General features: G+C 37.2%; 1 protein-coding gene across 1 annotated transcript in view; it reads right to left on the bottom strand.

The window, feature by feature from the left end:
* Positions 1-14,851, bottom strand: part of PREX2 (phosphatidylinositol-3,4,5-trisphosphate dependent Rac exchange factor 2) — a 174,680-nt gene that overhangs the window by 18,789 nt on the left and 141,040 nt on the right. Inside the window, exons 36-37 of the mRNA XM_030445602.1 lie at positions 11,158-11,224; positions 8,948-9,138 (exon numbers count right to left, since the gene is read on the bottom strand). Coding sequence (XP_030301462.1) covers positions 8,948-9,138; positions 11,158-11,224 — 258 coding nt within the window. The remainder of the gene's footprint in view (positions 1-8,947; positions 9,139-11,157; positions 11,225-14,851) is intronic.

The raw sequence follows: 14,851 nt of genomic DNA, 5'->3' as shown, positions 1-14,851 counted from the left end.
ATTTTATTAGAGATGCAATTTAATATCACTAGATCTTATTTTACCTTCAGGCATATGAAAGGCCTGATGAATGGCAGAATTAAATGTAAATTACTGGTTGTGGATTTTGTCATGTCATTATGAAACAAGGTTACTACTTTCTAAGACAACAACTCGGGTTCCTTTTGGCTGAATCCAAACCAATGACCTGGCAACCTCCAGTAAAATTGATCATATAAACTTACCATGGTGCTATACTGATCTGACTCACTAGTAAACATGTACTTACTTATATTTTTTTAATTCCTATTATTATGTTCCTATTATTCCATTATTACAAACCAAACTCCCCTGGAAACCAGCTGTGGAAGAAACAAATGCACACACAAAACATCAGACGGTAACACAGAAAAGTCCTAACTCAAATACCCCACGATAAGGCTGCCAAGCACAGAGTGATCAAGCAAACGCAAATTTAAACCAATAAAGCTTGTACAATTTTATGAAACAACATGAAAGCTGGGAATTCCTCACATGACAAGACTATGCTAGTGCTCTGAAAGTATCATGGTACACCAGCAAATATGTGCAAGACAAATATGTGCAAATTGAGCATTCTGCCCCATTTTGAAAGCTGATAAGCAGATGGTATTAAAGTTTACAAAGCAATTTGGAGGCAGTTCTGACCACTGAAAGTATCTGGTCATTTGGATGTAATCAGCCCAGGCAAACCAAACAAAGACAAGATTAGGGGAAAAACTGCCTCACTGCTCTCACAGCATTCTAATTCCCAAATCCATATATTTTAAAGTGTAAACAAATCAAACTCTGTTCTCCCTCCTGTGCTTTTCCTCTCATCCTTTCTTTTACACTAGAGAAACAAAAGAATCAAATTCATCATCATCTCAGAATTTATGTCAGTTAGAATCACAAATTCCTTGCCTTGACAGATTACAGCAGCAAAGCAGCACAGACATTTGGCTTTCCCAGCACAACTGGGCTGAGAATTCCTCACTACACCCATTTGGTTTCCAAGAAACAGAAGGGGCTGCAGCTGCTCCCAGCCCCTGCATGCTGTCTCCAGTCTCCCAGTCATGACAGTATTGATGTGAAGATTAAATACAAACTTTCAAACATCTTCTGGGTCAGACCATCCAGAACAAAAGAGGTTAAACCATTTTCGATCACCGATAGTCCATTTGTTTCTGCCTGGCTGTGATTTTTACTGAGGGGCTACAAAATCAGCTGGATAGACATTTATCTACACTGAAAAATTGAGTTGTAAAAAGTTGTATCACCAGACTGAAATTTTCTAATAAATGGATTATTTTATGACAGTTTGTTTAATGTCGCCTGAAAGGAAAAATAATTTGAGTACATGTCCACATTGTACAGAGATGCCACTCAGCAATCTGTATATCTGTGTTACCACAGTAAAAAGGACTTAAATCATTCAATTCATTCTCAAGTTTCAATTAGGTTCCAGCCATCCCACACCCAAAGATGCATCAAAAAATCCCTTAGAAAAATGCTCTGAATAGACAAGATGAGGTGAAATAAATTGGTTTAGTAGTTGCCACAGACAGAGATGTCAAAATGAATTATGTTCTGGCTATGTGAACAGGAAAAAATATGGAAAGGTAGTATGTACGCTTAGTCTAATTGAAGTCTAAAGCTTCTACTCAACATGTAATTTAGCATCATTGTTATTTTAATTACTTTTCTTTCCACATGTCTTAAGCTAATCATACCTACATTTGACCATCTTCCAAACCAATTACACTATTAAGTGTTCATTTTTTTCAGCTGTCATTAAAAGCAATTCTTATAGAGCAGCTATTATTTATGTCAGTGGATTCAGTAGCTAAAAATTTAGTACTAAAATAAGTTAATTTGGGGTAAACATTTCTGGGGTATTTCTCTGCAATTACCAGAGATGGCTGAGTAATACATATTGATTCTGAGGAATAAGACAACAAAGAATATAGGTCAGAATAAACCCCAAAAAAGAGGGGAAATGTTCAGAATTATAAGAAATAAACATAGGAAGCATAGACAAGCCAAACACAAGACTCTCCCACAATTTCTAAGCTGTTCCCATCATGGGAATATGTCTCCATGCAAGTAAAATTGAAGTTGGCATTCTCTGTGCCCATATACTGAAACCTGTCTGAACTTCAACTCCCAGGGAGAGGGAAGTTGGGTCAGCCAAAAAGTCTAAGGTGGAAAACAAGGAAGAAGTTTCCACATTAATCTAAAATATGGTATTTTACAATTACAACAATATTCTGCTGGAATTCAGGACTTAGCTTCAGTTCCCCTGTGAGCCTCTGTGAAACTGATATATCCCCAATGTGGAAAGACCACGGTTTTGAAATCAGCCTTGGACTGAACACATCCACTAAAAGTTATTCCAAAACTTAAGTTGTCATTTTTGCCAACATACAGAAAGCCATTACTCTGCATGTGAAATACATTTATTCCATTATGATGGTTCTGTAATCACAAACAATGCTTCAAAAAGTAACTATCTGTGGAAGATACTACATCACCACATAGAAATAGATAGACCATGGTCAAGGAGATTTCTGCCTTTTATCCATTAAGGATCAGCATGCTAAAGTTTTCTTCACAAGAAGAATGCACATTATGCATTTCTGCAAACTTTAAAATAAATATAACCCAACTCCCTTATCAGGTATGAATTTACCATTCCGTGACGGGGTAATCAAACCAACCACCTCTACATCCAACTACCAACAGCTTTCTGATCAGCTGAAGTAGATAGCATGAACTTGTCAAGATACAGAATCAATCTTGGGAGGTAGGTATACATTTGCCCTATTTCAGATCTAACCTTAGTTAATGACTTCTTTTGCAGTTTACAAATATAGTTTTTAATCAGATTTTTTTTACATTCAGCATTAGTAATCATGTGATCATGAAACATTCAGTAGAGAAAGATGATTTTCCTGTAGTTTATTTGAAAGAATTCTATGATTCAACCTTTTTCCAGAAATAAAACGTGAAGATTCTACCTTCTTTTAAAATAGAGAGCTTTTGTAAGAATGGAAATAAATAAATAAATGCACTTCTTTACACCATATATCTGCTGTCAGTGTTACAAAAACTGCACAGGGCATCTTTTCACAAACATTCTTCCTGTAACATGTTGCCACTTTCAATCAGCTGGAATGTTGCAAGAAGGCACTTCCACCATTAAATATCCTTTGTTTGATGCACAAACAGCATTTCCAAAAGATTCAAAGTATCCTATGCCTTTTGTTTGCTCATTCTCAGTCATACTTGCAAAACAAACAAAAAATCTGAAGTGAACAGCTTCAGCTCTTGTTCTCTTTGCAGAAAGTCTTTCACATTAAGGGCATCTTCTCATGTAAACAGGCAATTAAATACAGAAAATTGCATTTTCTTTCCTGTCATAATAATGCAGGTTATTCACATAACTCTTTTTCATGTCAAAAATTAAATAAGTTTTTGATAAGTTTTTAATTTTAGGTTGTCCAAGAGTATCTGTTCTATTTTTGTTGGAACACAGCAGTTTTTGCAAGGAAGAATCAGTCTCCCAAAAACCCAGACTGCAGATAAGGCAACACTGCAGGAAATGAAGTTTGAGAGGATGATTCTACGGAGCTCAACACTCAAGTTGAGTGTCAAACCCACTACTAAATGGCCATAACGTTAAAAGGAATCCAAACAGGAAAAAAAAAAACCCACCTTCAAATCCACAGTAATAAAGACTTATATCCATCTTACCTGCCTCAATGCATCTTATGCACTTCTTTGCATTTTCAGATCACATTTTAAACTAAATAGTGTCTCAGAGTTTAAAACTCTGAAGAATGCAAGAACTATATAGTCCTTCACATGCATATTAGAGACAAGAAAACAAAAATACAACAGAATGATGATGAAAGGCAACACAGATATAAATAGATTTATCAGCACTGTTGAAACAACCTTTTTGTACTAAATGCCTTATCTTGTATGAAAACAAACTCTCTCATATTTAACAATTATGTATCTGCTTTTAAATAGTAACCAGCATAGCATGAAATACTCTACTATCCTGAATTATTTTATTAAATGTTTGCTTACACCTAAGTAAGGTATCAGGACAATACAGTAATGGTAGGCAGACATAACAAGACTGCCATTTAAAAAATAGATGAGACTCTCCACTAAGCAGAAAGGTAATAAGTGTAAAAGCACAGTTTATATCAGAAGGCTGGGGTGGAGCAAGGATTAATTTTTTCAGCATGTGCTGTCTCCTGAAAGCAGTCTCATCAATTCCAGAAAGCCTCCTTACTGTGGAGCTAGTAGCCAGACTAAATGCAGATGGCAAAACATCAAGCATTGAGTTCAGAAATTCCTGCAGGAAAAATTCCAAAGCAATCTAAAAGGAAGACTTCTTACAACAGAATGTCTGAACTACTAACACAGAGTACCTATTTTTCACCTTTTTTCATCTGAGTCACAGAAAAGCAGCTGGCTGTGATGGGCAGCTTATGGCATTACTCTGCTTTGCTATGTGGAAGATGGAGCAGGTTTAGCTGGGCTGCAGGAGCTGTGCCAGCTACAGGAGACAGCATAATCAACCCTTGGCAAAACCTGTCTCATCCTTCAGCTGAGAGTCTGCCAGCCAGAACCCTACTGCTTGAAGGATGGTAACACTAAGGAGAGGCTTTCTGGAAGGGAAATTAAAATTCAGAAAAGAAAATATGACAGTGATTTTTCTGGGCTTCATCAAGATTAGAAAAGAATTTTTCCCCTCAATCCTCCAGGAAATGCAAAACTTTAAATAAACTTGGGATTTGTTTCATTTGGATGCTTTAAATGATTCCTTCAAGACTGTAGGGCAGCACCTAATTTCATTTTGGCATGGAAAGAGAACAGGACATATCTGTGAAGTGCACTCTCACTCCTCTCCCTCAAACAGGAGCTAACATCATGAGTCAATCAAATTTAAAAGTGCTTTTCATCACCTACATTTGTACAGAGTGACTAAAGCTTCCAACAACGAATATCAATAAAGAAAGCAGAGAGTCATTTATAGGGTGACAGCTGACTAGCAGCCAGAAGTATAATTATGGATGATAAAAACAGAAAAACAGAAATGCAAACTATGGATTTCTTGGTCTAATTTATAAGCACTGCTGCTGATGTTTATCAACAAGGCATGTTTGTTTCTGATATTCCAAGGGGAGTTTGTAGCACTCATATATAACTTAGGACAGACTTTTCCTCATCTTCATTTTTCTGTTGATTGAAATATATTTGAAAAGAACTGCTGTCTGAAATAGATACAGGATTTCAGGCTCTAATGTAAATTGGTAAACATATTGTCATAATAAAAATCAAAGCAAAGCAATCACCCGCAATTCAAAATCCCCAGTATTATCTTGGATAAAGGGATGAAAACATGAACTCTGTCAAGCTGCTTTGGCCTACTGTGGTGTAAAAAGCAATTTATTATGGATCACAGAGAAGTCAGAAACCAAGATACTGCTGATCCAGGGACCAGCAATCATTGTCAAAGCAATCAAAACTGCTGTTTCATAGTTCTTGGCCCCTTCTGGATTTGACTGCCATTGCAGTGTCTCCATCCCAAGCTATTTGAGATTTGCTTCTGCTTAGAGGGAAGGGTGACAGAGCTCTCCCCCACTATCCCCTGCCAATCTATGAACCCAAAGAGGGTTCCCCAGTTAGTTCAGTGAGAGAGAGACTGAGTGAGGGAAGGTTCATATATACTTGTTGAATGTCTATTAAATATATCTGAATTCTGAGAAAATAATCATGTGCTCAGTTCCCATTCGCCACAAACAAAAGAAAGATGCTAACCAGCAGAGCATCCTGTAGCCTTTCAGAGACTCTCAGTCATTGTGTGCCATTACAGACTAATCAGAGAAATTAGGCTTAAACTAGGAGATTTTAAAAGAAAGCATACAGGAACCTTGCTCTGAGTTGATTATTCATCATTTTTAAACTGGCAAGACTGATAAGTGAAGAATATACTTTTGAAGTGTCATCTGAAAGGACAATTCAAATCTTTCTTCCATCTGCTTGCCTAGTAGCATCTGTAGATAATACCAGTTTTCAACTCACTTAATATCCATAGCATAGTGTTAAAAAACAGTTGTGAGTCCTTAGTCTGGGCCTACAAAACATGGATTTCTGCAACTGATTGCAATCAAGCACTTCACAGCATCTTATTTCCAAGAATACAGAGTGCTTGACACATTGCTGAAAACAACCAGAGATAAACACCCTCTCTTCCTGAAAAATCAGTAGCTCAAACTCTAAAGAAGTAACTTACAACTTAAAGCTTTTTTTCTTTTTTTATAAGATTCACTTCCCTGATTAAATAACATTAAAAAAAGCCAGAAGAATTAAGCCTTCAAGACTCCAGGCAACAAGCAAAATCAATGAAGACTATGGGACTCAATCACACCCAGCACCTCACTCTTCCCACTTATGTCCTCCTCATAGGATTTCATAGTGCTGAAAGGCAGTTTCATTCTGCAGAGCAGCAAGGGGAGTAAGTTCACAAAAACGCTGCAGAATTTATCAGTAGATACGTCAGGAACAAAAGTCACCCAGCAAGCGTACTAGAAGGAGACAAAATAAGCTTTCTATCTGGGCAAAGGCAATTTCAGAATGACAAAATGCAGAGCCTACTCAGTGCTGGACTACGAAGGCCAGAAAGAAAAAAGAGCACAAAAAGAGACCTTACATGACTTCAGATTCTAAGGAAAAACTTATTCATCCACCCACTTTGTATGCATAACAATATCTTCAGGAAACTTTTGTTAAAAAAGCCTTTCTCAACTTTTACCACTTGAAAATACAATAGCACAAGAATCTCTTCTAGCCTCTGAATACATGAGTATTTTTCCTGAACTTTTGGAAATTCAAGTCAAAACGTCTTTGAGTAACTCTAAAGTCTCAAGTAATGCATTTCTTTTTCCTGCAGGGCCTATCTGAAAATGTCTTTGATAATGCCAAGAGTCGATGATTCTTTCTCTGAACAGATGGTAGCTGCAAAGGCAGTATTAAGGCACAAGTGAAGTAACAGTATCTTGTATAAAAGCACAAATGGACTCACTGTAAAGCAGAACTTGTCATGCTTTGCAAAAAAGTGCTTTGCATCTTTACTATATGTAAATAGGTGGTCTTGAATCCCTTAGCATCTAGATGGAAACCCACACAACATATTTAAACCCAATTCTCATTGCTCATAATACAGTCTTGAAACTCAATGTGGTTTTTATCATCTTTTGTGGTTTTTAAATATACTTTAATAGACATTTAATAGTTTACAGCATTGAGTTAGCCCTAATTTTGAGCAGAAATTTTAAGAGTAATTTATTTTATCTAAGAACAGCTCATGTTTAGATTCATGCATACCACCTCTTCGGCAATCAAACTATTTTGAATAATTTGAAACCCCCACACTGTAGAGAAGTAGTTTATTTGGGCTGTTCAAGTTGCTCTCACTTTACTCTTAACTGTAAGAATTTTTGGCTCAAATACACTGGCAAATTCAGAACTTAATCCATGAAACCATAATGAAACCCAGAGGCAAACTTTTTCAGCTCTCCAAAAAAAAAAAAAAAAAAAGGCAGAATTAAGTCCTAAGTCTTTTCTGATGACATAAAACATGAAAATGAAACCAACATAAAAAGGATGTGTAGCCTCATGTCAGGCCATGCTATTTAGTATTTCCATCTTCATCTTATATAGTGACTGTGTTCAATACTACAGCCCTTTTCTTTTACTGCCTCAAATCAAGTACAGTATAAAGCATGCTATATACACTTATATCAGTGACAGAGAGTAATAGAAATAATCTGTTGAAAACTGTTGAAAGAAATGCCAAGAATTGTTTTTATACAACTTAACTGTGCTGGGTATACGTGGAGCATCTCCTGGTTTTCATGCTTGATAACCTGCACTGCAGCTATGTTGAATTTTTTTTCCTCTTAAAGCTCTTTTACAGAAAAGACATTACTTAAAATAAGGAGAAAGTAATGCTCTTTCTAACACAATGTACTGATAACCCAGTCTGCTAAAAAATAGAGTTTTACAGATCAGAAACAAAGGAACCTATTTTTAACATATTGCTACCTGTAATCTACAGTTTGTAATTGTATAAAAAGAGCAGATATTTAGTATCGGATTTTTGCTTACATTTGGTTTTTTGCTTCTTGGATTATTTTTCCTTTTTCCAATTGTAGTCCTTGCTTTTCTTGGTATAATGTACCAAAAAAAAAAAAATGTAATGTGCGCAGCTGAAACATAAGCATGTTGCTGGTTTTGATGACTGTCATTATTAGTAGAGAGCTCTATAGTGACACTATTGTCATACATATGTCTATTAAAATCTCCTAGCCATGATGATAAAGATCAGTTGATTATAGCTCAGTTCATTTTTTGGTGTGGAATTAATGACACCAACTGTTCTCTAGGCAAAAATATCTAGGCATTATGAGGCACACCTGCAAAAATGCATAGCTCTTCTATTTAATTTTTTTTCCTTGAAACAACCTCTACTACAATTCCTCCTACCTTACAAAGCACATACAAATTTCAGCATTTCTTGCCCTGTTAACAGTTTAATATACCATGTGTTATTCACCTAGGAAACCATCCTTTTTCTGCTTTTGCAGTTAAGTTTTCTGCCTTTTTCTGTCTTGAATGAGAACGCATCCATTACAACCACAAAAACCAAAATCCTACTGCTCATTTTGGTCAGTCACTGCAAATTCAGTTCAAGAATTTCACCACAAATCTTACAAGTGTGTTAAGATATTTAGTCTACGATGTCAGATAATTAGTAAAACCTCTCTAAGTAAGTAACCTCTCTAAGTAAAGCCTCAAAGCAGCAGTCTTCAGCCTGCAATGACTGTATGACCGACTGAAAAATAGAGAGGGAAAGGAATTTTCCTACCGGTGAACTCCACTGTTGCACATAATGATGTGACAAGCTCCCAGCCTGCTGCAGAGTTCAGAGGACACTGAGAGCAACCCAACTCCAGAAGCACTGCACGCTGTGTACGCACAGGCAGCCGTGCGCTTGGACCGGATGAAGGACCCAATCAGGCGGTAAAGTTCATCCAAGCAGTTGAGAGGCCTCATCAGCTGCAAAAGAGGAAGAGAGAGAGAAATTTAAACATTTGGTACTGAGAGCACAGGAAACGATCTTTCAGAGCAGGTCATCACAGATAAAGACTGAACAGCAGGGCTGTCTGAGAAAGCTGTAGCTAAGCTCCAGAACGTAAACACAGAGCACATAGTCTTCTGCCACATGACCTATGACAACTTCTTCAGGCTTTTAACTTCTCATTGGCAGTGACTGTTTCATACCCAGTCCTACCTAAAAATGTATTTTTCACTTCAGCAGACTGAATAGACCGACCAGTGCCTTTTCTACTCATGGTACTGGCAAAAAAGGGAATCCACAAAGAGGCAACCTACAACCACACACATATACACGAGGGACGCTGAAACTGATTAATTGACTCACTGAGAAGATCAGCTTATAATTAAGACAACGCTGTCCTCTAGGCAAACGTCTACTTCCTAATCCTGACTAACAACATGGAAAATTAAAAATTAATAGAAGTGACAAAAAACATACTACACAGAAGAAATGGTCAACTTTGTAGTGGGACTTAAAATAACTTCAGCATCACCGTACAGAAAATAGATGATCGACCTAATAGAGCAGGAAGCTTCAGCCTGAAGGTTGCACTCAAAAGAGGAACTTTTGAGAGTGATATAGCAATGAAAAACAACCTCATGATGCTTTGAGTAAAGGACACATTCACAAGGCAGTTTTGCAGACCTTGTAATTCCAGTTTTTCCTAGTGTCTTTATTCCAGAAACACTTATTCCAAGAACCTCCCCCTTGCTACTCAAAGAATGTATGAATGTATCTTTTGAAACACATGTTCATCCCTTAAAAACAGTTTTAACAAATTAGGGAAATGGCAGCTTCACTTGCTCATATATGAATGTTATTTCATTGGAAAGCACAGAGGTCAAGTAAATCAATTCTAACACCCAGCATATTCAAACCTAAGCACAAATAGATTTAACTTGGTTTAGGTCTTATTAGTTTTACTTGCATCCATTTAAATTGATTTTACCTGGTGCCATTTACTAACAAAGAGCTATGGAGAACAGAGAAAAAGGCACAGACACAAACAGATCCTGCACTCTTAACTTGCTCCAATTTCAAATTAAATGCATTAATGTAACCAAGCATCCCTCGATCAGATCTAGACTAGGAGATGCTTTCATCCTGCCCTTGAACTTTCACTGAAATATATAGATAACTCATTTAGGGAAAACAAGCACATATAGCTAAATGTCTTGTGCTGCACCAAGGAAGAAGAGGCATGGGCACATCTCCTCCCCTCTCCTGCAGCCCAGCAAGGCTCTAACCAACAGGAACTATCAGTCTGTTAATACCCATGCCGAATAATACCAACACAAAACTCACTTTGTCATAGGGTTCAGATGATGAACACTATTTTTCAAGCCATAGTAGCTCAATCACTTTTGAAGTCAGTGTAGGCTGATTGTAGGAACTTCCTTTTTGCCCCTGCTGGGCTGTAATATGGGTGTTAACTCTCCAGCAATAGGAGAGAGCATTAAATGAATTTTCATAGCCCCTGGAATCTCTCAGTCACAGAGGTTTAAAAACACATTAAGGCATTTGAAGAAAGCCTAAATGAGGGGGTTCAGAAGAAAGCCTTCTGATAAGATGCTGAAGGAGTATTTAATTTGGAACATCACTTCCAGGTTCCAGAACAAGGAATTTCTGCCTGCACTTGCTGTCCCCTCACCCTACCTTTCTGCTTCCCTAATGCAATTGCATTGCTCTGAAAGCACAAAGAAAAAGGAAAGTTACAGTTCCTTTCTCAAATACACTGATGGCCTCCAGCCACAGCTTTTTATACAGAACCCTAAAACAAAGATGAGACAAAATGCTGCAAGAGAGCTTCTGCAGTTCCCTCCCTTCCACACTCTCCTCTCCACCCCAGCTTTAAATAATTCAATTCTTTGATGGATTAGGAGAGCTTTAGGAAAGGATTACAATAACACCAATGGTAACATGCAAAGTTTAATTAGGCACTTAACATTTGTATTTACCTTATCTATATAAGCCGCTTTAGATGTTGAATTTGGAGGCAAGTTTGACTTGTCCAGGTAGAATGCCCTGAAAGAACAAACAGAAAATTATTTAGATTCCTGAACATGTATGTAAATGATTATTCTTAGACACCAAACTAAGGTTGGAATTTTTAAAATTTCATGCAAGAGAGGATCAGGGAATAATGCATGGGTAAATAGGCACTATCATTCTTTTTTTTTAAAGTATTAAGTATTAAAGTATTAAGGAACAGAATGTTTTCTCTTCTGGAGACAAAATGTCCCTACCACTTTTGACAGTGGTGCCAGATCTTAACGTCTATTCAGTAGAAACACTGGATCAGTAAGTGATCTTCCCCAAAGCTACCCATGAAAAGGTTTGTGGCAATTCTCTCGATTTAATGGTGACTCAGGGAAAATTGACATATAAAGTGCCTGAGCCTCCTGAACTACAAGCTTTTTTATATTAGCTGTATATAACTGCAACAATAGAAAACCAGAATCCCAGACATGAAACACAGTACTGATGGAGGATTAGGAAATTATCATTTGCTACGTATGCACTCGTGACTATGTGTACAAATAATAAACAAACCACCTTTCTTCACAATTTCTGCACGCTTATTTGCAATGAATTAGTGTATAACATTAAAAGCCAAAGACAACTGTCATTTACCTGCAGCACAAAAAATGGGACAGAGAAAACATAGTTATTGCATTAGGTTTATCTACTGGGTATTAAAGCTCACCAGCCCACATTCTCCCAGTTCCTTCTATAGCCTTTCACTTACCAATGATGAATACCAGATGTTTCTATAAAATAGACAAATGCAACATGCACTGCTTTAAAAAAAGAGTTTGGCTTATTTCTACGTGTTAGAAAATTCTGGCGTTTTGTACAGAAGGCTTCCATGCTATCATTCTCTCCTAAAACAGGAAAATTCTCTTATTCAACACCAGAGAGGAAGAACTCTATCAAAGAGCACACAGAAAGCTCTCCCCCTGCCTCCTGCAGCTCAGGGACTCTAGAGCAATTTGTTTTTTCTTTCTACTTTATAAGTAAATCAATCACTTTCCACAGATGAGCTACCATTAAACATCTCATAGGCAGAGCAAATACCATACATACTTTGTGTTAATCATAGAATGGTTGGGAAGAGACCTTAAAGTTCATTTCGTTCCAGCTCCCTAGAATGGGCTGCTCACATTGATCTAAGTCCCATCCAACCTGTCCTTAAGATCACAGTTTCTCTGCCTCTGCAGCATCACTTTAAAAAAAAAAAGTTTTTTCCTGCCTATGGCAAGTTTGTAATTTCGCAGTTGTAATTTCAGTTGAAATACAGTGTGAAAATAAACAGTGAAATGAACATATCCTTCCACCCTAACTCTCAAATGACTGGATCACCTGGATCTTCTAGTCACAAAAATATGCAACATGAAACAATAAAAATTGCTCTCTCTCCCCCCTTTTTTTTTCAATGGTTTTATCCAGGAGTGAAGTTTCTCACATTGTAACATATTTGCAGAGCAGAGGTGCAGACTGAGGACTGGAACAGTGTTTTATTCTTCAATAACCTGCAGTAACTGAGCTCCTAAGAAAAATCCAGCCACCTTTAATTTTAGAAGACTTTGCTGCCCATAGCTTTGCAGTTTTGAAAAGCATTGTCTCTCAAATTTAAGGTTTGATTTAATCCCCTCAGAAGCACAGCAAAGCTAATCTAGTTCTGCTATTCTATTAAGCCTGTTTTGTGATCCTGAATGTACTCCATGTCAAAGTAAGCTGGAGGACTCCCAGAACAAAAAGAGGTTTGCAGAGAAAATTGCTCATAAATCACTATGAGTGGCCACAGCACATAAAAGCTACCTCAGCATCAGCAGACCAACCTTTTTCTTTGTTAGCAATGCTAAAAAGCAAAGCATCACCCTCATATTCACTGAACATTATCAGCCTGAAAGCCTATACTGTTTTTTCCTGCCATGCCACAGGAAAATGCTTTGTTCAGGGTCTGTTCAGAGCTCACATTCTCTTTGTACTGTTATTTCAGCAAATTTAGCTTCATTAAATGAAACTAGAAACCAAATATAGAACAGTACACACATTAATGGAGTACATGGAAAATAATCATCTCAGGGTACAAAACAAAGCAACATGGACACTAGAAAACGATACAGAATTATAGGAATTACTCTATTAATTCAGTAAATTATTCATTAATCTAAAGAACAAAAATCAACTATACACAACATTAATTTGAAATATAGAAATATCCTGTTACAAATGAAACTATTCCCCCCCCCCAATCTGATAATGCTCACAGATGTTTTTCAAGTGCTTTATTTTTATTGCTTTTCATAAAAACTGTCCTCAGTATTTGCAGGACATGACAAACTGTGGACAGCACATAAATTTCCAAAGCACTTCACTTAATTACTAAATGCTTGTTAAGGTCCTTAATCATACTTTATGGGAAAAGTTAATGGCAATCTTGGCATGGTGCCCAATTTGCACAATATTTTCTAATCCATTTGAAATGAACAAGAATGAAATCATAGTTCTTTGTCTGCAAATGTGATGCTGGTTTTGCCTTACAAGCTGTAGCAGAAAAGCCTTCCTTTTAAAAAAGGTAGAAAATCCAGTAGGCATTGAAACTACAAGCAATTATTGCTGTGATCTGCTTTTGTAAAATAACTCCTATGTAACAGTGTCAAATAATGGGAAAATTTACACTGGGATGAGGTAACAGCTTAGGTTTCAAACCACAAGTCTATCACAAGATAAATGCTTTCCCAATCTGTTTTTCCTGAACTTCAGGACAAAGGAGATGAAGAAGTGCTGATGCTTCCCCTAATGAAGTACCTTACTGGTTACTGGCTTAGACATATAAAATCCTGAAAATCTGAAATGTTGAAAACAGAACTCTAAGGAAGCTCCAGAGATGTAGACACACACACCTGAGCATCTTTGTACATGTAAATAATTCAAGCAAAGCCAAGTTTTTACTCTTACTCCCAGCTTGTTGTTCCAGGAAACCCATTGCATTATCCTAGCTATTTATCATCATACCAGTATCTGAGGTGCAAACTGAGGAGAATACCTGCAAAGGAACAGTCCTACTATCCCAGCAGGCACATCACAGCCCTCTCGCAAATCTTTATAAATACACAAGCAAGATCATAGAACTGTGAGTGAGCACAGAAATGTGAAGACAGAAAGTCATGAATAACAAAAATGGAACAGAAGTACCATTTGCTCTATGCAACACTGCCTACTTTTCACATGTAGGCATGTTTCACATGTTTTCACTACTTTTAACTCATTTTTCCTGGAATCCAGAGTCTCGCATCTCTACCTTCTAAGATCACCAAAACTCATCCTATTTGTTATGAAAAAGGGAAGCTCTTGGGCCACAGATCAGTTACAGCTGCCTTCCTTCTTCTCCCATCATTATCCAAACAGCCAGTTCCAGACTGAACCCATTAGTGCTAAATAATTGTTTCCACATTTGCCTTTCAGACAGTGGATGTCTCCTTTTTGGCTCCTGATATTCCAGACATGGAATACACTGTTCAAAAAGACAATGTGCCAAATAGTCATTGGGTGGTCAGGGTTTCTACTGCAGCTACAAGCTGTACAAGCTACAGGCTTGGGCTGGATTCCTGTAAGTGACCAGGAGTGAAAGAAAAGGCTCCACCT

Source organism: Calypte anna, chromosome 2 (genome assembly GCF_003957555.1).
Source record: "Calypte anna isolate BGI_N300 chromosome 2, bCalAnn1_v1.p, whole genome shotgun sequence".
NCBI lineage: Eukaryota > Metazoa > Chordata > Aves > Apodiformes > Trochilidae > Calypte > Calypte anna.
Note: the sequence above shows the minus strand (reverse complement) of the source record. Positions and strands in the feature narration are given on the sequence as shown.